This window comes from Talpa europaea (genome assembly GCF_964194135.1).
Source record: "Talpa europaea genome assembly, chromosome: 11".
NCBI lineage: Eukaryota > Metazoa > Chordata > Mammalia > Eulipotyphla > Talpidae > Talpa > Talpa europaea.
Window position 1 is genome coordinate 30151822 of NC_140078.1, and position 27987 is coordinate 30179808.

Here is a 27987-nt window from a genome sequence, read left to right on the forward strand (position 1 = left end):
AGAGTTTAAATACCTGAATATTAACAACAGGAGCAAGAACCTCAGTATAAGGTTCTATACTGGACAAGCAAAGAGAAAAACTCCTGATTTGTGACCCTGTCTCAAGGATAATCCACACCCAGCACTGCATCTAGTGTTCAAAATAGATGGGCAACTTAAGAGTTTGAAACTAGCATAAAAATATATATGGGCCTCCCCGGTGGCGCAGCGGTTGAGCGCTGGGTTGCGAAGCTGCCTGCAGCCTCTGCAGCCGGTTCGATCCCCGGCTGCTCCCCGGCCACCGGAGGAGGGTCCCACATGGTGCGCAGACCTCTCCTGCCGCCCGCTGCTCCCCTCAGCAGTGTACTTCGGTCCTTCTGCCTGCTCTGCTCCCCGCTCTGGCTCTGGTGAATTCTCTCACCCTCCCACGCTTCTGACTGAACCCAGTGCATGTATAAACCAAACAAACAAACAAATAATAAATAAATAAATAAGACATGCCTCTAGAAAATTAAAAAAAATAAAATAAAAAAATATATATGACATTTGGGCTGAGGAATTGACCTAGAGAATGACATGCCTAGGGAACTCCTCCACAAAACCTGAACACAGTAGGAACCTGAACACAGTAGGTACCTGAACACAGTAGGAACCTGAACACAGTAGGTACCTGAATACAGTAGGAATTAGGAATCCTTGATGCTCACAGGAGGCAATCTAATGCCCTTTACAAGTTCTCCACTACAAGCAAGAAGGGAATGGCTAAAGATAATTAAATAACTCAAAAAAAATTTCCAGCCTGGATTCACATTCAAGACAAATGAAAGGGTAAGGAGTTTTATTAAAGAGCAAAAACTAAAAGCATTTATTAATACTGCCCTGTGCAATGTGCACATGAAAGAAGCGTTAAACAGGTTTTATAAAGTAACAGAAAAACAAATATAGTGGTAACAGATAACTGCATCATATTTAGAACAGAGAAGAGAAACAATGTGCCCACTAGCTTGAGTTTGAGACTAGATTGTCTAATGGGCCACTCAAATATTCCATCATATACTAAACTCAACAAAGCCCTCAAACAAAAATTAATAGAAGTAACACAAAAGACAATGGAAATGGATCCTAAACAAATTATAAAGGGTATATGACATAGTATAAACAAAAATATACATAACAAAATGGCCATGAGTATTTACAAGTAAATTGTCACCTTAAACCTAATAGTCCCCGGGCCTCCCCGGTGGCGCAGCGAAGCTGCCCGCAGCCTCTGCAGCGCCCGGTTCCATCCCCGGCTGCTCCCAGGCCACCGGAGGAGGGTCCCACATGGCGCGCAGACCTCTCCTGCCGCCTGCTGCTCCCCTCAGCAGTGTACTTCGGTCCTTCTGCCTGCTCTGCTCCCCGCTCTGGCTCTGGTGAATTCTCTCACCCTCTGGCGCTTCTGACTGTACCCAGTGCTTGCATAAATAAATAAATAAATAAATAAATCTTTAAAAAAAAAAAAAAAACTAATAGTCCTCAATTCACCAGTCAAGAGATGTGCAGTGGCTGTGTGGATTTCAAAATAAAGTTCAACTGTCTGCTGTTTATAAGAAACACACCTTACTAGCAGATAAACACAGAGTTAAAGAATGGAAGACAATTCTGTAAGTAAATGACTATCAAAAAATCAGGACAACTATGCTCATATCAGATTTTTAAAAAAGACTTTAATATTAAAAAGGTAGTAAGAGAATGAGATGGGTATTACATTATGACACAGGACCTAATACAAGAAATAACACTCATAAATACATATACACCAAATGACAGACCACCAAGATACATAAGACAATTAATAGCAGAAATGAAGTGAGATAGTCACAACAAAACAGTATTAATAGAGGATTTAAATATTCCATTCATATCTCTGGACAGTTCAACAAGGCAAAGAATAAATAAGGAAACAAGCCTCAAATGATGAATGAGGCCAAACAGGCTAAACAGAAACCTCCATAACACTTCACCCAAAATATCAATGTCTATGTTTTTGTAAAGTGCACATGAAACATCTTCAAGAATAGTGCCTCATCATTGTGTTGAAATACAAGTGTCAATAAAACTACAAGATCAAATTACACCAACTACTTTCACTGATCATGCCATAATAATAGAAAAAGCTATTTAAAAAAAAACATAAAAACTATAAATACATGAGGGCCTCCCCGGTGGAGCAGCGGTTGAGCGCTGGGCTGCAAAGCTGCCCGCAGCCTCTGCAGCACCAGTTCGATAGCCGGCCGCCGGAGAGGGTCACACATGGCACACAGACCTCTCCTGCCGGGCCCACTGCTCCCCTCAGCAGTGTACTTAGGTCCTTCTGCCTGTTCTGCACCCCGCTTTGGCTCTGGTGAATTCTCTCACCCTCCCGCGTTTCTGACTGTACCCAGTGCTTGTATGAATAAATAAATAAATCTTTAAAAAAAAAAGAAAAGACAAATACAATTTTAAAAAAACTATAAATCCATGGAGATTAAACAATATGCTGCTTTTTACTATTAAAGAGGGAGTTTAAAAAGAAATTTTAAAAAATTGAGACTCAAGAAAATGAAGACACAATCTAGGAGATGCAACAAAAGAGGTTTTAAAAGTGAAAAAATTGAAATGCATGCCCATTTAAGAAGCAAGAAAAATCCCAAACAACACAATACTATACCTAAAGCAACTTGAAAGAGAATAAACTATACCCAAAATTAACAAAAAGAAGGAAATAACAAAATAGGTGAAATAAACAAAATAGGTATAGAAAGAAAATACAAATGATCAATGGTTCTTCAAGAAGATAAACAAGATTGATAAATCTTTAACTAGGGTAATAAAGAAGATAGAAAACATTAATAAACAGAATTAGAAATGAAACAAGAAATTACATAGCTGTCTGATGGAACAGAAATACAAAGGATCATAAAAGTTTACCATGAACAATATGCTAACAAATTTATAACTTTGAAGAAATTATTAAAGGTAACAAACTTCTTGATCAATATAGTTTACCACAACTAAACCAGGAAGAAATAGGAGAGCTGAATTAACCAATCACAATCATCACATTGAAACAGCTATAAAAAAACTCTCAAAACAAAAGTCCAGGGCCAGACAGCTTTATACATGAATTCCATGAAACTTTTAAAGAACTTAAGCCCATCTTGCTCCAATTATTTCTGAAAATCCAATATTTGTGATATATTGGTAAATTAAATTTTGTTTTTGTTGAAAATTTTTTCATAAATGTTCATCAGGGAAGTTTGTAATTTTCTTGTATTGTTTTTATGTGGTGCCATATTGAGGTAATATTGAGATCATACATCATGATCAAGTGGGATTTATGCCAGGGATATAAGGGGTTTTATATATACATAAGTCAATCAACATTATATCAACAAAAGTAAAGATAAAAATCAGATTCAATATCAATACATGCAGACAATGCATTTGATAAGTTTAAGCACCTATTTGTAATTAAAAAAAAAACACTAAACAAGACAGGAACCAAAGGAACCTACCTCAACATAATAAAAGTCACATATTACAAACCAACAGTCATTATAATACTGCCCAATATAAACTCAAGAACAATACATGATGCCCACTATCGCCACTGCTGTTTAACTTGGTATTAGATGTTTTAGCTGGAGCAATCATATAAGAACAGGAAATAAAAGCAATCCAGTGAGAAAATAAATATAACTATCACTATTCATGGACAATAAATTATATATAGAAAATTCTAAAGACTCCACCAGAAAGCTATTTGAATACAGCAAAGAGGCAAATTACAACATCAGCATACAAAAGTCCATATTAGTTTTATGTACAAACAGAAAACAAAAAAAAAATAATTCTACTCACCATTGCTTCAAACAGAATCAAATACCTTGAAATTAAAGTAACCGAGGAGGTGAAGGACACATACAAACAGAACTCCAAGATATTATAAAAGGCTTCAGATCATGACAGAAGGAGACAGAAAGATGCCCATAGATGAGGAGAATCAACATAAATGACTATTTTACCAAAAGACATAACATTTATTGTAATCCTCATCAAAATACCAATAATATTCTTCAAGGTAATGGAACAAAAATATTGAAAGACATATATAAAATAATAAAAGGCCCTGTACTGCTAAAGCAATCCTGAGAAAAAAGTAGAAAAATGAAGATATCACATTACCTGACTCTAAAGTAATAGTAATTAAAACAATATGGGTTGGCATAAAAATGGACACATGGATCAGTAGAACAGAATTAAAAGCCCAGAAACAAATTCACATATATATCAACACTTAATTTATGATAAAGCAAACATGATCATATAATGGGGAAAGGAGAGTAATTCCATTATTATATATCTAATCACTCTTTCTATTCTCCAGTCTCCTGGCATTACTACATTAACTTTCTGCACTGTGTTTTAAAAGAAGATATCTGATTATTTCTTAAGCATCTATCTTTAAAAAAAAAAAAAAAGAGGCCACCCTAAGGAATTTTGGAGAGTACCACATCAAATATCCTGAAAGAAGTGAACAGAAAGTATTCAATTCTGCCATTAGTTTCCCTTAGAAGACCTTCGAAAGTCACATTCATTTCTAAAATGACCATCATTCTTTTTTTTTTTTTTTTTTTCTGGTGGTTAATTTTTTTTTTTTTTTATAAATTTTATTGTTATATTCCCCATACAATTGCAGCCCCCCATTCTGACGCCAATCCCTCCCCTCCCGCCCCCGCCCCCCTAAAAGTGTCTCTGGTTCATAGTTTTTTGTTGATTTTGATTTTCACTTTCTTATAGTTATTCATTTTCCTGGTCCCTTATTTAAGTTTTCTAGATTCCTGATATGAGTGAGACCATCCGGTATTTTTCTTTTTCTTTTTGGCTTATTTCGCTGAGCATGATCCCTTCCAGCGCCATCCATGTTGCAGCAAATTGCATGTGTTTATCTTTTTTGAATGCTGAGTAATATTCCATGGTATATATGTACCACATCTTCTTGATCCAGTCATCTATTTTTGGGCATTTGGGTTGTTTCCAAAGCTTAGCTATTGTAAACAGTGCTGCTATAAACATAGGGGTGCAGGTGTTCTTTGGAATTGATGTTTCTGTGTCCTTTGGGTAAATACCTAGGAGTGGAATTGCTGGGTCATATGGAAGCTCTATGTTTAGTAGGTCCAGAAATCTCCACACAGCTTTCCACAGTGGTTGGACCAGTTTGCACTCCCACCAACAGTGCAGAAGAGTTCCTTTTTCTCCACACCCTCGCCAACATTTGTTGTTGCTAGTTTTTTTAATATGTGCCATTCTCACTGGTGTAAGATGGTATCTCATGGTAGTTTTGATTTGCATTTCCCTGATGACAAGTGATGTTGAACATTTTTTCATATGCCTGTTGGCCATTTGCATTTCCTCTTCAGAGAAGTTTCGTTTAAGCTCTTCTGCCCATTTATTGACTGGATTATTTTCTTTGTTGTTGTTGAGTCTCATCAGCTCTTTGCAGATTTTTGTGATCAGTCCTTTATCATTAGTGTTGGGTGCAAAAATGTTCTCCCAGTTGGTGGGGTTTCTCTTTGTTTTTGTTATTGTCTCTTTTGCTGTGCAAAAGCTCTTTAATTTGATATAGTCCCAGCTGTTTATCTTTGCCTTCACTATCACTGCTTTGGGTGATGTGTCTGTAAAGATGTCTTTGATGTGCAAATCACGTAGTGTTTCGCCTATATTTCCTTCTATATATTTTATGGTTTCAGGTCTTATGTCTAGTTCTTTAATCCATTTTGAGTTGATTTTTGTGTATGGTGTGAGGTGGTGGTCAAGCTTCATTCTTTTGCATGTAGCAACCCAGTTTTCCCAGCACCATTTATTGAACAAACTTTCTTTGCTCCAATGCATAGTCTTTGCTCCTTTGTCAAAGATTAGTTGACCATAAATCTGTGGGTTTATTTCTGGATTTTCTATTCGATTCCATTGGTCTGTATGTCTGTTCTTGTTCCAATACCATGCAGTTTTGATGATTATGGCTTTGTAGTATAGTTTGAAGTCTGGGAGTCTGATGCCTCCATTCCCTTCTTTTTTTTTTTTTTTTTTTTTTTTTTTTTTTCTTCAGGAGAGCTTTGGCTATTCGGGGTTTTTTGTGATTCCATATGAATTTCATCAATAATTGTTCTATTTCTTTGAAGAATGACATTGAAATTTTGATTGGAATAGCATTGAATCTGTATATTGCTTTTGGAAGGATGGCCATTTTAATAATGTTTATTCTTCCAATCCATGAGCAGGGGATGTCTCTCCATTTCTTTGTGTCTTCTTCTATTTCTTTTAACAGTGTTTTATAGTTTTCTTTGTATAGGTCCTTTACCTCTTTTGTTAGATTTATTCCCAAATATTTGATTTTTTTTGTTTCAATAACAAAAGGGATGGTCTTTTTGATTTCTTCTTCTTCAGATTTATTGTTTGTGTATAGGAAGGCTACTGACTTTTGCGTGTTGATTTTGTATCCTGCCACTTTACTGAACTGATTGATGAGTTGAATTAGCTTTTCTGTGGAGTTTTTGGGGTTCTCTATGTATAATATCATATCGTCTGCAAATAGTGATAGTTTGACTTCTTCTTTTCCTATTTGGATTCCTTGGATGTCTTTCTCTTGTCTTATTGCCCTGGCTAGGACTTCCAGTATTATATTGAAAAGCAATGGTGAGAGTGGACATCCTTGTCTTGTTCCAGATCTTAATGGAATTGCTTTCAGCTTTTCACCATTGAGAATGATACTGGCTGTTGGCTTGTCATAGATGGCCTTTATGATGTTGAGGTATGTTCCTTGTATCCCAAGAATTTCAAGGGCTTTTATCATGAATGGGTGTTGCACTTTGTCGAAAGCTTTCTCAGCATCTATTGATATTATCATATGGTTTTTATATTTCTTTTTGTTGATGTGTTGGATAACGTTGATTGATTTTCGGATGTTAAACCATCCTTGTGCCCCTGGAATGAATCCAACTTGGTCGTGGTGAATTATCTTATGGATACATTGTTGGATTCTGATAGCTAAAATTTTATTGAGGATTTTTGCATCAGTGTTCATTAGGGAGATTGGCCTGTAGTTTTCCTTTTTTGTGTTGTCCTTGTTCGGTTTTGGTATTAGTGTAATGTTGGCTTCATAGAACGTGTTTGGTATTGTCCCTTCCTTCTCAATTTTTTGGAAGAGTTTGTGAAGGATAGGCACTAATTCATCTCTGAATGTTTGGTAGAATTCATTTGTAAATCCATCAGGTCCTGGGCTTTTGTTTTTGGGGAGGTTTTTGATTACCATTTCAATTTCGCTAATTGTAATTGGTCTGTTTAGGTGTTCTATTTCTTCTTTATCTAGCTTTGGGTGATTGTAGAGTTGTAGGAATTTGTCCATCTCCTCTAGATTGTTAAACTTGTTTCCATATAACTGTTCATAGTAGTTACTGATTATTCTTTTGATTTCTGCTGTGTCCGTTGTGATTTCTCCTCTTTCATTGATGATCCTGTTTATTTGTGCTTTCTCCCTTTTTTCCTTTGTGAGCCTGGCTAGGGGTTTGTCTATTTTATTGATTTTTTCAAAGAACCAGCTCTTGGTTTCATTGATCTTTTGGATTGTTTTTTTAGTTCAATTTCATTTATTTCTGCTTTGGTTTTTATTATTTCTTTTCTTCTACTGGTTTTGGGGTTTTTTTGTTGTTCTTTTTCTAGATCTTTGAGCTTCGAGATTAGGTTGTTTCTTTGAGTTCTTTCTTGTTTCTTGATGTGAGCTTCTATTGCTATATATTTTCCTCTTATTACTGCTTTTGCTGCATCCCATACATTTAGGATATTGGTGTCCTCCTTGTCGTTCAATTCAAAAAATTTTTTAATTTCTTCTTTGATCTCCTCATTAGTCCAATGGTCTTCCAGTAGTGTGGTTTTTAATCTCCATGAGGTAGGAAAGTTCCTTGCCTTCTTTTTATGGTTTATTTCTAGTTTGATGCCTTCATGGTCAGAAAAGATGGTTGATATGATTTCAATCTTGGTGTATCTGTTGATGTTTGTCTTGTGCCCCAGTATGTGATCGATCCTGGAGAATGATCCGTGTGCGCTTGAGAAAAATGTGTACTCCGTTTTTTGGGGGTTTAGTGTTCTATAGATGTCTGTTAAGCCCAATTGCTCTAGGTCTTTATTTAGAGCTTTGGTTTCTTTACTTATTTTTTGTCTTGTTGATCTATCCATTGTTGATAGTGGTGTGTTGAAGTCTCCCACTACGTATGTGTTTTCTCTGATGTCTGTTTTCAGAGAGGACAACAGTTGTCTGATATATTTTGGTGCTCCTTCGTTTGGTGAGTATATGTTAATGAGTGTTATTTCTTCTTGAAGTATTGTCCCCTTGATCATAATGTAGTGACCATTGGGGTCTCTTTTTATCTTTTTGAGTTTGAAATCTGTTTTATCTGATATAAGTATAGCTGTTCCTGCTTTCTTTTTTGGTCCATTTGCTTGTAGGATTGTTTTCCATCCTTTAACTTTGAGCCTATTTTTATCTTTTGTAGCTAAATGTGTTTCCTGGAGACAGCAAAAGGTTGGGTTTTGTTTCTTAATCCAGGCTGCAACTCTGTGTCTTTTTATTGAAGAGTTTAGTCCATTTACATTTAGAGTTAATATTGATATGTTAACATCTGTATTTGCCATTGTGTTTGTCTTTCCTTTGATTTTATTTATTTATTCTTTTAATAACTTTTTTTTTTTTTTGGCCTTCTTTCATTGTTATTCGTCGCTCTGAGGTTCTGGCTTTAGGACTTCTTGTAGTATTTTTTGGAGTGGGGGTTTAGTTGCAATGAAATTCCGGAGTTTCTGTTTGTCTGGGAAGGTCCATATTCTTTCTTCAAAGCGGAAGGAGAGCTTTGCGGGATAGAGTATTCTTGGTTGGCATCTGTTTTCTTGGAGTCTGTTGACTATGTCCCTCCACTCTCTCCTTGCCCGTAGTGTTTCTTCGGAGAAGTCTGATGTCAGCCTGATTGGTTTTCCTTTGAATGTTATCTGTTTCTTCCCTCTTGCCAGCTTCATTATTTTTTCCTTGTCCTGGATTCTTGGGAGCTTTACTATTATGTGTCTTGCTGTATTTTTCCTTTCGTCGTGGAAGTTTGGTGTTCTTCTTGCTTCTTGTATATCAATTTTCAGCTCCTTCTTCACATTTGGGAAGTTCTCTTCAATTATTTCTTTGAATATTTTCTCTGTTCCTACATCTCTCTCCTCTCCTTCTGGTATTCCTATAACTCTTATATTTCCTTTCCTCATGGAGTCAGATAGTTCCCGAAGTCTTTCTTCGTTCTTTTTCCTTCGTACTTCTCTTTCCTTTTCTGTTTTGGTTCTTTTTATTTCTGTGTCTTCAAGATTACTTATTCGTTCTTCCATTTCATCTATTCTGCTTTCATTGCTTTTCCCAGAATTCTTTAGTTCTTCCATTAATTCTTTGATCTCCTGCATTTCTTTTACTTCCCTCTTTAGGGACTCAATTTCTTTCTTCTGACCATTGTTTTCCCTCTCTAGGGACTCAATTGCATTCTTCTGATCGTTGATTATTTTTCCCTTATCATTGTTTTCCTTTATGACTTCTGTCAGTTTTTTAATCACGGCAATTTTAAATTCTCTTTCTGGAAGGCTCAGAAATTCTTCCAAGTTAATGTCGTTGCAATCTGGGGGCTGGCTTTCTTTTTGTGGTGTGCTTTTTCTCTGGAGAGTTGCTAGGTTGCGTGTGGTTCTTCTCCTCCCTACTGTCTGTTTTCTAATTTGCCGTATGCGTTGGGACACTGTGTTGTTGGGACTTGCCGGCATCTTGGGTGGGCTTCTCTGTTCCCCTCTGGTTCTTCCAGGAGTCATCTGTCAGTTTCAAGCAGCCTTTACTGGAGAAAGGTCCCTGTTCTAAAATGCCGATGTAGGGACACACTCCCCTGTGCGCCTGGTCTGCCCCGGCGTAGGTTCCTGCTCCCCTCTGGGCTTGGACTGCAGGCCAGAGGGGGTCTGGCGTGGGCGAACTTCCCCCGCTCACCTCTGGCTCCTGAGGAAGCCTTCTGCAGGTAGTCTTTACTGAAGAAATGTCCCTGTTCTAAAATGGTGATGTGGGACACACTCCCTGCGCTTCTGGTCTCAGGCACACTCTTCTGCGCGCCTGGTCTGCCCTGGCTGTGGGTGCTCGCTCTCCCTGTGGGCTCAGACTACTTGTTCAGAAGGGGCCCGGTGTGGGCTAACTCCCCAGCTGGCCACTAGCTCCTTCAGTAGCCTGTGCTGGGGTCAAGTCGCTAGGTGGCACCAGAGATCTCTCCTAGAGCCCTTGGGGAGCTGATTTTCCACCCCTTGGGACAGGGAGCAGAGCGGGGATGGTAGGGTACACCTCAACGGCTTTGGGGTGCTGTGTCTGCCTTGTGCCCCACCGTCGTGGGGAACCCACGCCCCTAATTTCGTGCCCCGGGTCTCAGTTCCAAAGCCCTCAGTTCCAGGACGCGGGCTGTAGCCCAGATCAGTGGCGCGGGAATGGCGCCTTTTGAATCCCGCTCCCCTGCCTGGGCGTCTTGTTCCTGCTCACTCAGGGAGGGCCTCCGCCCGGGGGTCTCAGTTCCAAAGCCCTCAGTTCCAGGACGCGGGCTGTAGCCCAGATCAGTGGCGCGGGAATGGCGCCTTTTGAATACCGCTCCCCTGCCTGGGCGTCTTGTTCCTGCTCACTCAGGGAGGGCCTCCGCCCGGGTCTCAGTTCCAAAGCCCTCAGTTCCAGGACGCGGGCTGTAGCCCAGATCAGTGGCGCGGGAATGGCGCCTTTTGAATCCCGCTCCCCTGCCTGGGCACCTTGTTCCTGCTCACTCAGGGAGGGCCTCCGCCGTCTCCCCGCAAGCCTAGGTAAAATGACCATCATTCTTAAGTTATCTTTTCATTTTTCCTTTTACCACTTTCCTCCCCCTGAAATTTATCCTAATTTGTAAGACTTCTATACATTTAAAAATGTTCTGGGAGTCTACATTTGTATCCCATATCAGTGAGAAGAAATACATGATTTATTTTTTTTTGTATTTTTTTTTAATATTAAATTTTATTTTTATATTCCCCCATACAATTGCAAATGCCCCATTCTGACCCCAATCCTTCCCCTCCCGCCCCCCACCCCCCAAAAAGTGTCTCTGGTTCATAGTTTTTTGTTGATTTTGATTTTCACTTTCTTATATTCATTTTCCTGGTCCCTTATTTAAGTTCTCTAGATTCCTGCTATGAGTGAGACCATCCGGTATTTTTCTTTTTCTTTTTGCCTTATTTCGCTGAGCATGATCCCTTCCAGCGCCATCCATGTTGCTGCAAATTGCATGTGTTTATCTTTTTTGAATGCTGAGTAATATTCCATGGTATATATGTACCACATCTTCTTGATCCAGTCATCTATTTTTGGGCATTTGGGCTGTTTCCAAAGCTTAGCTATTGTAAACAGTGCTGCTATAAACATAGGGGTGCAGGTGCTCTTTGGAATTGATGTTTCTGTGTCCTTTGGGTAAATACCTAGGAGTGGAATTGCTGGATCATATGGAAGCTCTATGTTTAGTAGGTCCAGAAATCTCCACACAGCTCTCCATAGTGGTTGGACCAGTTTGCACTCCCACCAACAGTGCAGAAGAGTTCCTTTTTCTCCACACCCTCGCCAACATTTGTTGTTGCTAGTTTTTTTAATATGTGCCATTCTCACTGGTGTGAGATGGTATCTCATGGTAGTTTTGATTTGCATTTCCCTGATGACAAGTGATGTTGAACATTTTTTCCTATGTCTGTTGGCCATTTGCATTTCCTCTTCAGAGAAGTTTCTTTTTAGCTCTTCTGCCCATTTTTTGACTGGATTATTTTCTTTGTTGTTGCTGAGTCTCATCAGCTCTTTGCAGATTTTTGTGATCAGTCCTTTATCATTAGTGTTGGGTGCAAAAATGTTCTCCCAGTTGGTGGGGTTTCTCTTTGTTTTTGTTATTGTCTCTTTTGCTGTGCAGAAGCTCTTTAATTTGATGTAGTCCCAGCTGTTTATCTTTGTCTTCACTATCACTGCTTTGGGTGATGTGTCTGTAAAGATGTCTTTGATGTGCAAATCCCGTAGTGTTTCGCCTATATTTCCTTCTATGTATTTTATGGTTTCAGGTCTTATGTCTAGTTCTTTAATCCATTTTGAGTTGATTTTTGTGTATGGTGTGAGGTAGTGGTCAAGCTTCATTCTTTTGCATGTAGCGACCCAGTTTTCCCAGCACCATTTATTGAACAAACTTTCTTTGCTCCAATGCATAGTCTTTGCTCCTTTGTCAAAGATTAGTTGACCATAAATCTGTGGGTTTATTTCTGGATTTTCTATTCGATTCCATTGGTCTGTATGTCTGTTCTTGTTCCAATACCATGCAGTTTTGATGATTATGGCTTTGTAGTATAGTTTGAAGTCTGGGAGTGTGATGCCTCCATTCCCTTCTTTTTGTTTCAGGAGAGCTTTGGCTATTCGGGGTTTTTGGTGATTCCATATGAATTTCATCAATAATTGTTCTATTTCTTTGAAGAATGCCATTGAGATTTTGATTGGAATAGCATTGAATCTGTATATTGCTTTTGGTAGGATGGCCATTTTAATAATGTTTATTCTTCCAATCCATGAGCAGGGGATGTCTTTCCATTTCTTTGTGTCTTCTTCTATTTCTTTTAACAGTGTTTTATAGTTTTCTTTGTATAGGTCCTATACCTCTTTTGTTAGATTTATTCCCAAATATTTGATTTTTTTTGTTTCGATAATAAAAGGGGTGGTTTTTTTGATTTCTTCTTCTTCAGATTTATTGTTTGTGTATAGGAAGGCTACTGACTTTTGCGTGTTGATTTTGTATCCTGCCACTTTACTGAATTGATTGATGAGTTGAATTAGTTTTTCTGTGGAGATTTTGGGGTTCTCTATGTATATTATCATATCATCTGCAAATAGTGATAGTTTGACTTCTTCTTTTCCTATTTGGATTGCTTGGATGTCTTTCTCTTGTCTTATTGCTCTGGCTAGGACTTCCAGTATTATATTGAAAAGCAGTGGTGAGAGTGGACATCCTTGTCTTGTTCCAGATCTTAATGGAATTGCTTTCAGCTTTTCACCATTGAGAATGATACTGGCTGTTGGCTTGTCATAGATGGCCTTTATGATGTTGAGGTATGTTCCTTGTATCCCAAGAATTTCAAGGGCTTTTATCATGAATGGGTGTTGCACTTTGTCGAAAGCTTTCTCAGCATCTATTGATATTATCATATGGTTTTTATATTTCTTTTTGTTGATGTGTTGGGTAACGTTGATTGATTTTCGGATGTTAAACCATCCTTGTGCCCCTGGAATGAATCCAACTTGGTCGTGGTGAATTATCTTATGGATACATTGTTGGATTCTGATAGCTAAAATTTTATTGAGGATTTTTGCATCAGTGTTCATTAGGGAGATTGGCCTATAGTTTTCCTTTTTTGTGTTGTCCTTATTCGGTTTTGGTATTAGTGTAATATTGGCTTCATAGAACGTGTTTGGTATTGCCCCTTCCTTCTCAATTTTTTGGAAGAGTTTGTGAAGGATAGGCACTAATTCGTCTCTGAATGTTTGGTAGAATTCATTTGTAAATCCATCAGGTCCTGGGCTTTTGTTTTTGGGGAGGTTTTTGATTACCATTTCAATTTCGCTGCTTGTAATTGGTCTGTTTAGGTGTTCTATTTCTTCTTTATCTAGCTTTGGGTGATTGTAGAGTTGTAGGAATTTGTCCATCTCCTCTAGATTGTTGAACTTGTTTCCATTTAACTGTTCATAGTAGTTACTGATTATTCTTTTGATTTCTGCTGTGTCGGTTGTGATTTCTCCACTTTCATTTATGATCCTGTGTATTTGTGCTTTCTCCATTTTTTCCTTTGTGAGCCTGGCTAGGGGTTTGTCATTTAATTTATTTTTTCAAAGAACCAGCTCTTGGTTTCATTGATCTTTTGGATTGTTTTTTTAGTTTCAATTTCATTTATTTCTGCTTTGGTTTTTATTATTTCTTTTCTTCTACTGGTTTTGGGGTTTTTTTGTTGTTCTTTTTCTAGATCTTTGAGCTTCGAGATTAGGTTGTTTCTTTGAGTTCTTTCTTGTTTTTTGATGTGAGCTTTCTATTGCTATATATTTTCCTCTTATTACTGCTTTTGCTGCATCCCATTTAGGATATTGGTGTCCTCCTTGTCATTCAATTCAAAGAATTTTTTAATTTCTTCTTTGATCTCCTCGTTAGCCCAGTGGTCTTCCAGTAGTGTGGCTTTTAATCTCCATGAGGTAGGATAGTTCCTTGCCTTCTTTTTATGATTTATTTCTAGTTTGATGCCTTCGTGGTCAGAAAATATGGTTGGTATGATTTCAATCTTGGTGTATCTGTTGATGTTTGTCTTGTGCCCCAGTATGTGATCGATCCTGGAGAATGATCCGAGTGCGCTTGAGAAAAATGTGTACTCCGTTTTTTTTTGGGTTTAGTGTTCTATAGATGTCTGTTAAGCCCAAATGCTCTAGGTCCTTATTTAGAGCTTTAGTTTCTTTACTTATTTTTTGTCTTGTTGATCTATCCATTGTTGATAGTGGTGTGTTGAAGTCTCCCACTACGTATGTGTTTTCTCTGATGTCTGTTTTCAGAGAGGACAACAGTTGTCTGACATATTTTGGTGCTCTTTCGTTTGGTGAGTATATGTTAATGAGTGTTATTTCTTCTTAAAGTATTGTCCCCTTAATCATAATGTAGTGACCATTGGGGTCTCTTTTTATTTTTTTGAGTTTGAAGTCTGTTTTATCTGATATAAGTATAGCTGTTCCTGCTTTCTTTTTTGGCCCATTTGCTTGTAGGATTGTTTTCCATCCTTTGACTTTGAGCCTATTTTTATCTTTTGTAGCTAAATGTGTTTCCTGGAGACAGCAAAAGGTTGGGTTTTGTTTCTTAATCCAGGCTGCAACTCTGTGTCTTTTTATTGAAGAGTTTAGTCCATTTACATTTAGAGTTAATATTGATATGTTAGCATCTGTATTTGCCATTATGTTTGTCTTTCCTTTGATTTTATTTATTCTTTTAATAACTTTTTTTTTTGGTCTTCTTTCGTTGTTATTCGTCCCTCTGAGGTTCTGGCTTTAGGATTCCTTGTAATATTTTTTGGAGTGGGGGTTTATTCGTAATGAAATTCCGGAGTTTCTCTTTGTCTGGGAAGGTCCATATTCTTTCTTCATGGAGGAAAGAGAGCTTTGCGGGATAGAGTATTCTTGGTTGCCATCTGTTTTCTTGGAGTCTGTTGACTATGTCCCTCCACTCTCTCCTTGCCCGTAGTGTTTCTTCAGAGAAGTCTGATGTCAGCCTGATTGGTTTTCCTTTGAATGTTATCTGTTTCTTCCCTCTTGTCAGCTTCATTATTTTTTCCTTGTCCTGGATTCTTGGGAGCTTTACTATTATGTGTCTTGCTGTGTTTTTCCTTTCGTCGTGGAAGTTTGGTGTTCTCCTTGCTTCTTGTATATCAATTTTCAGCTCCTTCTTCGCATTTGGGAAGTTCTCTTCAATTATCTCCTGGAATATTTTCTCTGTTCCTACATCTCTCTCCTCTCCTTCTGGAATTCCTATAAGTCTTATATTTCCTTTCCTCATGGAGTCAGATAGTTCCCGAAGTCTTTCTTCATTCTTTTTCCTTCGTACTTCTCTTTCCTTTTCTGTTTTGGTTCTTTTTATTTCTGTGTCTTCAAGAGAACTTATTCGTTCTTCCATTTCATCTATTCTGCTTTCCTTGCTTTTCCCGGAGTTCTTTAGTTCCTCCATTAATTCTTTGATCTCCTGCATTTCTTTTACTTCCCTCTTTAGGGACTCAATTTCATTCTTCTGACCATTGTTTTCCCTCTTTAGGGACTCAATTTCCTTCTTCTGATCTATCACTTTTTTAATCATGGCAATTTTAAATTCTCTTTCTGGAAGGCTCAGAAGTTCTTCCAAGTTGCTGTCGTTGCAATCTGGGGAGTGGTTTTCTTTTTGTGGTGTGCTTCTTTCCTGAGGAGTTGTTAGGTTGCGTGTGGTTCTTCTACTCCCTACTGTCTGTTTTCTAATTTGTCGTATGCGTTGGGACACTGTGTTACTCGGACTGACTGGCATCTTGGGTGAACTTCTCCGCTCCCCCCTGGCTCTTCCAGGAGCCATCTCTGTCTTCTGGGGGAGCTTTCTGCTGGTTTTAGGCAGTTTTTACTGAAGAAATGTCCCTGTTCTCAAATGGCGAAGCGGGATGCAGTCCCTGCACCTCCGGTTTCAGGCACACTCTTCTGCGCACCCGGTCTGCCCTGGACGTGGGTGCCTGCTCCCTCTGTGGGCTCAGACTGCTGGTCGGAAGGGGCCTGGCGTGGAATAACTTCCCGGCTGGCCACTGGGTCCTCCAGAAGCCTTCTGCCCTTTTCAAGCAGTCTTAAGAAATTTCCTGTTCTATGGGGTGTTAGTGACTTTTTTTTTCCTGGTCGCTAGGTGGCGCCAGAGATCTCTCCTATTGTCCTTGGGGGGCTCTTTTTCACCTCCCCCCACCCCGTGGGACAGGGAACAGAGCAGGAATGGTAGGGTACACCTCAACAGCTTTGGAGTGCTGTGTCTGCCTTGTGCCCCACCGTCGTGGAGAACCCACGCCCCGAATTTTCGTGCCCCGGGTCTCAGTTCAAAGCCCTCAGTTCCAGGACGCGGGCTGTAGCCCAGTTCAGTGGCGCGGGAATGGCGCCTTTTGCACTGCTCCCGTGCCTGGGCGCCTGGTTCCTGCTTACTCAGGGAGGGACCTTCACCTCAGTGAGGACCTCCGTGTGTCTCCCCGCAAGCCTAGGTCGTCTCCCCGCAAGCCTAGGTCGCAGGCGTGGGGACCTGGGCAGCCACAATCCAGGTCTGCACTTGCTTTTCAAGCGCGCAAGCTTACCGGCAGCCTGGGCTGTGTGCGCGTCTCCCGGGGTCTTTGTTCTTCTCTAATGGCGCCTGGAGCCGTTCTCTCACCACCGCGTCGAATCCTGCAGGGTTCGCCTCAGCTCCCGTTCACGGGGTGTGGTGGCTGCAAGAGTTCCTTTCCACTCACAGTCCCACTTGCTGCGTCGTTTGTTCTTGTTGGCCGTTTTGGTTTGTTGTTTTCCTCCTCTCTGCTGGTCGGAGAGTGCCGCCTCTGTGGGCGGGGGAGGGGAGCAGGGTTCTGCGCTTCCCTCCCTTCTGGTCCTCTTTTATGGCCACTTTCTTCTTCGGGTAGTTTGCTGGAGTCACCCGTTTATCTTCCGTGTCCCAGTTCTCACTGGGACCTGCCGCTTTTCCTCCCTATTAACTTTTTTTAATGGGAGATCTTACTCGCAGCGTCTCCTCGCCGCCATGTTGCCAGAAATACATGATTTATTTTGCAACATTGTGATCCTCTCTGAGATGTACTTCACTTATAAGGGAAAACTAAATATTACTCTTCTATAAATTTGCATATTTATACACATTTTAAAATGAAAATTTGAGAACAGCAGTCATTTGTTGAATTCTAAACAATCTAACTTGTCATCTAAGATATTAGCTAATTCACCATTTCTGGTTTTCTCTTGTACCCAGCTACTTTTCTTACCCTACTGCGGCACCAGCTTGAAAGTCAATTCATACCTGTTAATGCCTAAATTTAACAGTTTTCACTTGATACTTATTTACATCTGGAAATCTCCTGGCTATGTCAAAAATACTTTCTATCTTGGGATTTAATCAGTATCCTCTCCATTTGCAACCATTTTATCTCTTTTCTATCTCCTTAAAAAAGTACTCTTTTCCTAAACATCCGAAGAGACACATCCTGTAATGGATATAACCTTCACATCCTGTAATGGATATAACCTTCAATTCTTTATCTCTCTCTCTCTCTCTCTCTCTCTCTCTCTCTCTCACACACACACACACACACAAATATTCTTGCTAAACACTGTTCTAGCTGCTGGAAATACAATAATGGAAGGAAAGAATCAAAATCTCTGCTTTCATAGAGTTTAAGCCTTACTGAAGATAGACAATAACAACGAAAAATATAGAGAGAAAAATTCATAAGTGCTAAGAAGAAACACAAACCATAATATAAGGGTAAGAAGAGAAGTTAAATTTTAGGTAGGATGATTAGGAAAGACCTCTTTGAAGAGACAACACACAAGCAGATTTGTTATCAACTGGATCATCCATTCTGTATAGATGCCATAGCACATGAGGACAAGCCCAATTTTACTTTCAAGCTTCATTATGTATATGCAGCTGATTCTTCACTCCAACAAACACCTTTACATCAACAAGGTTAAAATAAATCTTATTCTCTCTACATGCCCAATTTTCCATAAATGGAATTCTTAGAATCTTTTATTAGCATGTAATTCCATGTTCCCAAGAATTAAAACTCAAGTAATTTTAAATGCCTCTTTTACCATATCTGTCATATTCAATCAGTTGTCAAGTCCCAGACACTCTGAGAGTCTCTGTGCTGACTTTCCTTTCTATTCATTCTAGTTTTGCTTCTCTAATTTCCATGTCCTTCAAATTAGCGGCTACGCTTCCACAGTCTCCCCTCCACTGCCTCCCAATCTGTCCTAGCATAACACTCTATTGCCAAAACTTTATATTGTTTTCCACTACTTTAAATTCTATTTTTTTTCCACTTGGATTAAACCATTCTCCTTAATATACCCTGTTCAGTAATTACATCATATAATTTGCTGTTCATGAAACAAGCCCAAGATTTTCCTTACTGAAGTCACCTCCTCATTCACTACACTTTTCTGGTCTATTTTACATAATACCTTTCATTCTGCATCTAATGAACTCCTCTGCCTTTCCTAGTTCATCATATTAAGAACTTAATTATTAAATTTTTCATAAAACACAAACAATATGTTACATAATTTATCAAGCATACTAACCAAACAAATGTCCATTAATCCATGAAACAACTATAAAAATCTACCAATACTGCTGGGAACCCACAGATTCTCCCTCCCAGCGGATATCACTACCTTAAACTACTTTTCAATAACTTCTCGATCTCTGTTACATTTTACCGTACGTGCATGTATAATTAGATACTTTTGGTTTTGCAAAATTTTATTCATGGTGACATACTTAACTGCGGATCTTTACAAACTGCATATTTTAGCCTAACATTATAAATTTAAAATTCACCAATAAAGAGGTTTGTCACTGTAATGCATTCATTTTTCATAGTCACATAGCATTTTCTTAATGAACATTAGAGCTGTTTCCATTTTTCTCCTGCTAGGAAAAACAACTGCTCTTTACAATAACCAAGGTATGGAGACAACCCAAGTGCCCAACAACTGATGAGTGAATAAAGGAGTTGTGGTATATTTACACAATGGAATACTACTTCACTATTAAAAAAAAGGGAGAGAGATGAAATCTTGCCATTTGTGACTATATGGATGGAACTGAAAGGGATTATGCTGAGTGAAATATGTCAGAAGAAGAAAGACTAATACTGGATGTCATCAATCATGTGGAATACAAAGAAATAAAACACAGGATCAAAGCAAAACCAAAAAAAATAAATAAAAGCCCTAGAAATCTGACTTCAGAATTGAGGCTACAAAAGGGGGAAGATGGATGTGAAGACCAAATGGAGTTGGGGAAACCATGGACTATGATACAAGATTATGGGTACTTTGGTGGTAGGCATGGTGTGGTAATACACATTTGAAAACATATGAACCTATATACCAAAAACATATACAGAGTTGCATGTAATGTTATAGTAATAAAAAATAAACAAAACCAGTGCTGTACATATTCTTATGCATGTCATTTATCATATGTATATATATACCTAGGATTAAATTTTCTGGGTTATGGGGTATGCAAATGTTCTACTTTTTACCATAATAACAAATTTCTAAAATGGTATACCTATATATAAATATCAATGTCTAAACATACATATTTCATACTTCTGATACGTAAAGTCTTTGCTAAATCTGGCTGAAGTTTCTATCATCATACGCTTTCTCTTGGTAATTCTCATTTATGTGTGCTTTAGTTTGTATTCATATTTGAGGACCTCGTTGAGATGTGAGCTGAAAGGTTATTCCTAGAGAAGGATTTTTCATTTACTTCTTTCAAGTCCCTGAGTTTCATATATATAAGTCCATCTTAAATGAAAATTCTCACCTATTCATTTTGAAAGCATGATTTTTTACCATTAATATTTTATCCAGCATTACTAGATTACTTGTAACCAGCAGTTTTCAGGATCTACATTTCAGAAAATTTCTGAATAGAAATTACTGTTTCCCATAATTTAGTATTGGACTTAGTTTATGTATTTTTTTACCTGGAATTTGCTCTTTTTTCATTTGCTAGAATGTCAATTTCCTTATAGCAAAGCTGTTTTTCTTTATTGACAAATCTTTCATGCTCGCAAACAATGTACCTCATACATACATGGCTTTTAGCTAACAGTTGTTAAATAAATAGTTGGTTAAAATTCTGAAAGTATAAAAGCATACAGCCCAAGAATTACCTAAGAATAAGGTTTTGGGGGATGCCTAATTTTTTTGTTTTCCCTATTGAGTAATTTGGTAGATGAGTGCAACATCATCTAAAAAAAAGCTAAAAATTAGTGTTTATAACAATGAAGGAGAAATCTCTTCCATTTTTTAATAGATAACTAAGTTATCCGAGGGGTCTCAGGAGCTTCAGAGAGCTACGTAGGGGGAAAATTGTGTTTGAAAAAGAGAAATGTACATAATGAATATGAAGAGAAATTTTAAAAATACACTTATAAAGGGAACATGTTTAAACTTTCTAAATTACAGTGACGTTCACAAGCAAAACTCATGATCTCAGATAAGAGATTAAAGTGTGTAAGATAATTCTTATAAATTATCAGAGTATTGAAAAGAATTTGGTCATTAAAAAATGTTTATTGAATATCAATTCTCAGCTTGACAGAAAATCATAAAATGGGACTTCCTTCACCCTCAATTCTTAATGGCATTCTGCATTTGGCAGTAAAGTTATGATGTCAATAACAATGTAAGACTATTACTCAAAGAAAAGAATATGGAGCAATCACAATACTATAAACACTACACAGAATTTCTTAATGATAGTCACATAGAGTACATGTTGATAATACTAACAAAGTTTAGAAATTGGAATAGAAGAAAAGGGAAATAAGACATACAGATAACATTTTATAAACCTATATTTAGTAGTAAGCAGAACCAACTAAAAAATTTACTGTGACATTACTTGTTGAGAACTGAGCAGCAAGCTATAATGCCACCCTGATGTTCACATACCACACGTACAGCCACAGTTTGCATGAAAAAAGAATAATTCATGAAACCATGTTCGTTCAAAAATAACCATGAATAGGAAAAGTCACATCTGAATCACTGTAAGAACTTTTATGTGTGTGTGTAATTATTTAAATAGCACACTAAAAAGGAAATCTATTTATTCCTTCCCTACTTAAGTAAGCAGTTAGTCTATAATCAGCTGGTAAGCATGAAGTATTATTAAGGCACTATTTTTATAGTACCCATTTTTATGGGTTTTACATGTTATACACGAACAGTGGTATTTTAAAAAAATGAACAAATTCATAATTCTCTTTTATGCTTCCTACATTAAGTCGAATCAAAGCTCTGGATCTTGGCATAATGGTAATTCAAGTGGAAACAAAAACATTTCAATCTTCAGTATATCTTTCAATTTTACTCTATTTGTTCTATCACATAAAAGTCTCATTTGTCGAAAATAGATTTTTAAAGAATCCTATATTTAAAATAATTTCAATCTTGCTTCAAATTTCAAAAGAATAAGAAATCTTTATTGCAATAAGTCATTGAGTGCTTTAGAAGAAAACAAACTATTTATCATTAGTGTAAATTAAATATTTTTAAAATCCTTTCATACTCAGGAAGATCAGATTATTATCACTATGACATTTTAAAATCTTTTACTAAGGTGATTTTTATCATTGATAAAAGCTAAACATCAATTAAAGAAAAAATCATCAAAAATTTAACAGGATAATGATCAAAAACTATGAGCAGATAATTCACAGAACAAGTAATATGAAAAAGTTACTCAATCTCATAAGGAAAAGATAATTTCAAATTTTAAATTATTTTTTAAATCCAAGACCTTAGATAATGTTTAAAAATCAATAGTAACAACTAGGGAAAGAGTAGAGGGAACATTTGATTTCCAGTCTATCATGTAATGAGCTTAGAAGTCATGATTCCATCCTAAAAACAAGTAAAAAACCAAACAAACTAAAAAATCAACAGGGCAAGATGTCACCAAGATGGGCAAAATTATAACAACATGATTGCATTAGATGAGGTTCCTTGCTTCAGTCTCAAGAGGAAAACAACTAACAATCAACCAAATGGACACTACATAAAAAGAGTACATTAGCTTGGGGTTAAGAGTGAAGTATGCTTTCTACCTCAGAGACCAGCACAGGTGACACTGAAGACATTCACATGTCAATGGACAAGAGGTAGGTATAAAGATATACCTGGAGGCTGCAGTTTAGAGCAGGGAATTATAGGGCTGCCAGATCAGTCTGGGTGGACTGAACAGGGGGAATGAAAACTAAGGCACCCACCCTTGAACCAGGTGATACTCATACAGAGGAATTAGATGGTCCACACAGGCTGGGTCCTCTGTAAGGAAAACAACAGAAAAGACACTCTATATGGCACTCTCCCATCCTAACCCTCATCCCTCATCTCTGGTTCTGATTGCATGAAATGCACTGACAGGAGACAGATCATATCTGTCAAACTCATGTCCGGGAACCTACATAGGAAGGACATTGGCTATACCAGAAACATGAGTCAAGACCCTGTACAAAATGTTCAGATGGTAGCTAGACTCGTTGAGGGCCTTTCCTGTTAACACAGCACCAGCATAAACAGGTCTCAGTACTACAGAGCCAGCAAAGACAAACTTAAACAAAACATAACTTCCGCTAACTTAGTATTAGAGGTTTGGGCAACAGCTACCATTCAAACCACAGGAAATAAATAGAATCCAAGTAGGAAAATTAGAGAAACTATCAATATTTATAGAAAACCTTAAAGATGCCTTCAAAAAGTTATTAGAAACAATAAATGAATACAGCAAAGTGGAAAGCTACAAAATCACACAAACAAAAATCAGTAGCTTTTCTACATATACAACAAACAGAATAAATTAAGACAATAACTCCATTTATAGTTGCTTCAGAGAAAAGAAGTAAATACCTCAGAATCAACCAAACAAAGGAGGTAAAAGACCTATACAAAGAGACTACAAATGTAATAAAAGGTCTTAGATAGTGACATAAGGAGATAGAGGATAACCCATGTTCATGGATGGGCAGAATCAATATAATCAAAATGACTATATTGCCTAAAATGATCCATCCAATTAATGCAATCTTCATCAAATCCTAGCAGTAAGTTTTAAATAAACTGGACAAAAAATGTTGAAATTTATGTGGAACCAAATTGCAAATTTATTTGGCTTCAAATTGCAAAAGGAGCCCAAAGAAAATGGAGAGAAATGCAAGTATCATATTACTTGACTTCAGACTTAGAGAATGCATATACATACATGGACCAATGGGAAAGAGACAGAATCCAGAAATAAATCCATGCGTATGCCAGACTTAATCTATGATAAAACATCTATAACCATGAAATGGAAAAAGACAGTCTCTTTAATAAATGGTGCTAGGAAAACTGGAAAGACACATATAAGAGCATAAAACTGGAATATGTGTCACCACCATACACAAAAATAAACTAATAGCTTGCAAATCTTTTTTAAAAGTAAAAACATGGGCCTCCCCGGTGGCACAGGCAGTTGAGCCCAGCACGATGAATATGTACACGGCCTCTGCAGCATGGGTTCGATTCCCAGTCGGCCAGGGAGATACCCACATGGCGCAGCAGACCTCTCCTGTCTCACCTGCTGTTCCCCTCAGCAGTGTATTTCAGTTGGTCTGCCTGTTCTGCTCCCCACTCTGTCTCTGGTGAATCCTCTCATCCTCCTGCACTCTGGCCTGTACCCCAGTCTTGTATAAATAAAAAAAAAAACTTTTTAAAAAATAAATAAATAAAAGTAAAAACAATGGAAGCAAGTAAGGGAGTAAGAATATCATGATGTCTTTCTACAAAACAAAGTGTTTGCTAGCGGGCCTCCCTGGTGGTGCAAGGGGTTAAAACGCAACCTATGAAGATATCACAGCATGAGTTAGATCCCCTGGCTGGCCAGGAAGCAGCCCACATGGCACAGCTGACCTCTCCTGTCTTGCCTGCTGCTCCCCTCAGCAGCGTATTTCAGTCTGCCTGTTCTGTTCCCCACTCTGCCTCTGGTGAATCCTCTCACACCCCACCCCCCGACCGCTGGCCTGTGCCCCAGATCTTGTATGCATGAATAAATAAATCTTTTTTTAAAAAAAAGTGTTTGCTAGCATTCATCAGTCATTGCCAGAAAGGATTTTAACCAAATTAATTGGAAATTGAGATCACCCCTTAACAGTTTCAATTTATGGTTTAATTAAGGACTAATTTGATTTATACCTGTACTTTTCACACAAATAGTTTAGATTGGCCTAGAACTAAACCAAAGATCAAATACATTTTGGAGCTAGAACAAACTTAGAGACAATCTGCTCCCTCACTTTATACATGAGAAAACTGAGTACAAAGAAATCTGTTCTAAAATAACTACTTTTGGGTACTCCCTGGTGGCACAAGGGGTTAAACACTGAACTATGAAGCAATACGCAGCCTCTGCAGCACAAGTTCGATCCCTGGCCAGCCAGGGAGCAACCCACATGGTGCAGCAGACCTCTCCTGACTTGCCCGCTGCTCCCTTCAGCAATGTATTTCAGTCAGTCTGCCTGTTCTGTTCCCCACTCTGTCTCTGGTGAATCCTCTCCTCCCCCACATCTCTGGCCTGTGCCCCAGCTCTTGTATGCATAAATAAATAAATCTTTAAAACAAAATAAAGTAACTACTTTCATCACTTGAAAGAGGAAAATGTCCAACCTTTTAGCGCCTAATCTAAGCTTCAGGTGAATTCAATTTAATTCACTGTAAATACTTTGTAAATATTATCCAAGGTGCCCGAAAACTCCCAAGTCGTCCTAAGAAAATTTTCATTTTCCATTTCCATTTCCAAATCACCTTAAAAAGAACTTCATGTTAGATGTGGTACATATACACCATGGAATATTACTCAGCATTCAAAAAACATAAACACATGCAATTTGCAGCAACATGGCTGGTGCTGGAAGGAATCATGCTCAGCGAAATAAGCCAGAAAGAAAAAGAAAAATAATAGATGGTCTCACTCATAGCAGGAATCTAGAAAACTTAAATAAGGGACCAGGAAAAAGAATAACTGTAAGAAAGTAAAAATCAAAATCAACAAACAACTATGAACCAGAGACACTCTATGGAGGGTGGGGTGCAGGGAGGGGAGGGATTGGGGTCAAAATAAGGGGGTTGCAATTGTATGGGGAATATAAAAATTTAAAAAATTATATAAAAAAATAAAATTTGGACAGTTGTGTATCATGAAAAAAATAAAAATAAATAAATAAAATGAATTCCTGATACTAAAAAAAAAAGAACTTCATGTTTACAGGTTGAATCACACAGAGAATTCACATAATTAGCATACAAATAATTAAAAACTTAAAACCCATGTCTAATGGTTTTATTTTTTGTTTGTGTTTTTTGAGAAAATAGCTTAATTAACTCCCTACATTCAGTAAGTCAAAGAGAGCTGAACCCCACTGTCCTAACTACCAGGCACTATTTTTCCATATATCACTTTCATTTGATTTAAATTTTTTTTTATGTGTTAGAATACACATAACATAAAAATTTACCATATTAACCATCTGACTATCCTAATCAAAATCTGTAATTGATAATAAGCAAATTGCTAAAAATAATTAAGACTCCTGAAAAATAAAAATGACATCATGTCAAGATTAAAAATCCTTATCACTAGCATAGTATATTATTAGCAAAATAGTATAATACTGATATTTTAAACATTTGAAAAGTATAATTCACTAAGGTTAAACACATTCACATTATTGTACAACTATTATTCATCTTCAGATTTTTTTCATCTTCCCTATAACTATAACTCTATATTCCTTAAACAATAACTCCCATTCCTCACTACTCCTCACCTCTGTAGGCAACCATAATCTCTATAGTTTATTTTACTTTAAAAACAAAAAAAGGCAATGTGATATTGCAGAACAAATACAGACTGACTAACCAGGTGACTCTGGGCAAGCCACTGAACTTTTCAACTGTTTAAATGAGCAGGAATGATTATGTGAGTTCCAAGGTTTCTTACTCTTCTCCACAAATCTGGAATTTTTAAGACAAAGTCCAATATGAATTAGGTCATGAGATCCGGTGGCAAAATGAAACACTACAATCCAACTCTCCAAGTAGTTTTAAGGTGCTATACAAAAAGAGAGTACAACAAAGCAACAGGAGAGAAAAGAGTGGAGTTTAGGAACTCCTTAGTCAGGTTCCAAATCTGGGAGAGGTAGGACTATCTAGTGAGTCTGTGGTTTTGATTCAGTAAAGTGTGCAGGTCATTGTCAACAATCAGAAAATTACCATGTGTTGCAACTACACACCCACCACAGTGCTCCCAGGAGGTTAACTACTCCTGAGCATCTAGTTTTCACCTCCTCCTCTTCCTTTCTACTTATGTTCTGAGAATGCAGATAGTATAGTCAGACATCTAATTACAGCAAATTATAAAATTTATGCATGTTTCTAAGGCCAAGAATTTGGTTTCCATTAAAAATAGTATTCAGCAATGATAACTGTTAAAACAAAGAATAGTAAAACCTCAGGCTGATTGTAAGTTACGCAAGAATCTAGTCCTCATCATGCCTAAGCCAAGTTTCATCTCTATTAATGCTCCTCTCTTTTCCCTTGCACCAGATCCTTCTTGGGGCCAGTTCTATGAGGATCCATGAGTACTTTTAGGGTAAATTTTTTTTCCCTATACTTTTGTCTGGGTTGTCCTCATCACATAATTAGTACCTTATTATAGTCCAACTTTATTCCTTGAGTGATGACCCCCAGGTTAATTCTGTGATATTTTTTCTAATTAATGTATTCACGATTATTACTGTAACTTTTATCTATGCTGTATATTTCTAATACAACTTTTTTAAGTCTTTGCATAGTGTTAAGTTCAATGTAAAATGATGGGGTAAGTAAACTAAAGTCAAATAGTTTCATGCCAAAGTATCATTATATAGTACCACAGCTAGGCTAAACTACATAAAATCTACAGATTAGAAAAAGAAATCTTTCCTCCAAAAAGATGCAGTCTCATATCTGATTTTACGGTTTGGTAAGTAGAGCCCAGGCAAGTTTTCAACCCAACTCTATACAGCTATATATGTCAATATTGAATTTATAAATATAATACTGACTATTTTAAAAAGAAGCAAATAGCCTTACAAAAGTTTTAAAAGAGATTATTCTTAAAATTTCTCTTAGAATTTTATCTGCTATATATTACTCTAATCTTAGGTAATATCTCATAGTGTAAACATCAGATAGATTATTTGACAAATTTCATTCCATAGTAGTAATACAGATGTAATTTCGTCTCACAGTTTATATTCATTGAGGGTCTAAGTCTAGGCTTAGTCCCAGAGGAAGATCTAGCAATACAGTGTGGTACTTGACTCATGGAGCTTACAGCTAGCTAGCTCACTGATGTGATCTATATGTAGAAGGCTGTAATTTTACATTATACTTACTGATAAACTTGTTTTGCATAGTCTCCAAGAGGGCTTGGTGAGCATCTTCAGCTTGTAAAGCATGTGAACATTCTCTAGCCAGTATGGTACGCACAAGATGCTCCCCACATCCTAGAAATCCAA

At 37.5% G+C, this 27987-nt stretch overlaps 1 protein-coding gene across 3 annotated transcripts in view; it reads right to left on the reverse strand.

The window, feature by feature from the left end:
* Nucleotides 1-27987, reverse strand: part of TASP1 (taspase 1) — a gene marked incomplete at both ends in the record, with an annotated part of 220137 nt that overhangs the window by 77856 nt on the left and 114294 nt on the right. For 2 of the 3 annotated variants that reach the window (XM_084247263.1, XM_084247261.1), the window contains one exon: nt 27865-27975. The exons of the other annotated variant lie outside the window; for it this stretch is intronic. In XM_084247263.1, the coding sequence (XP_084103389.1) occupies nt 27865-27975 (111 nt within the window). The remainder of the gene's footprint in view (nt 1-27864; nt 27976-27987) is intronic. 3 annotated transcript variants of the gene reach the window in all.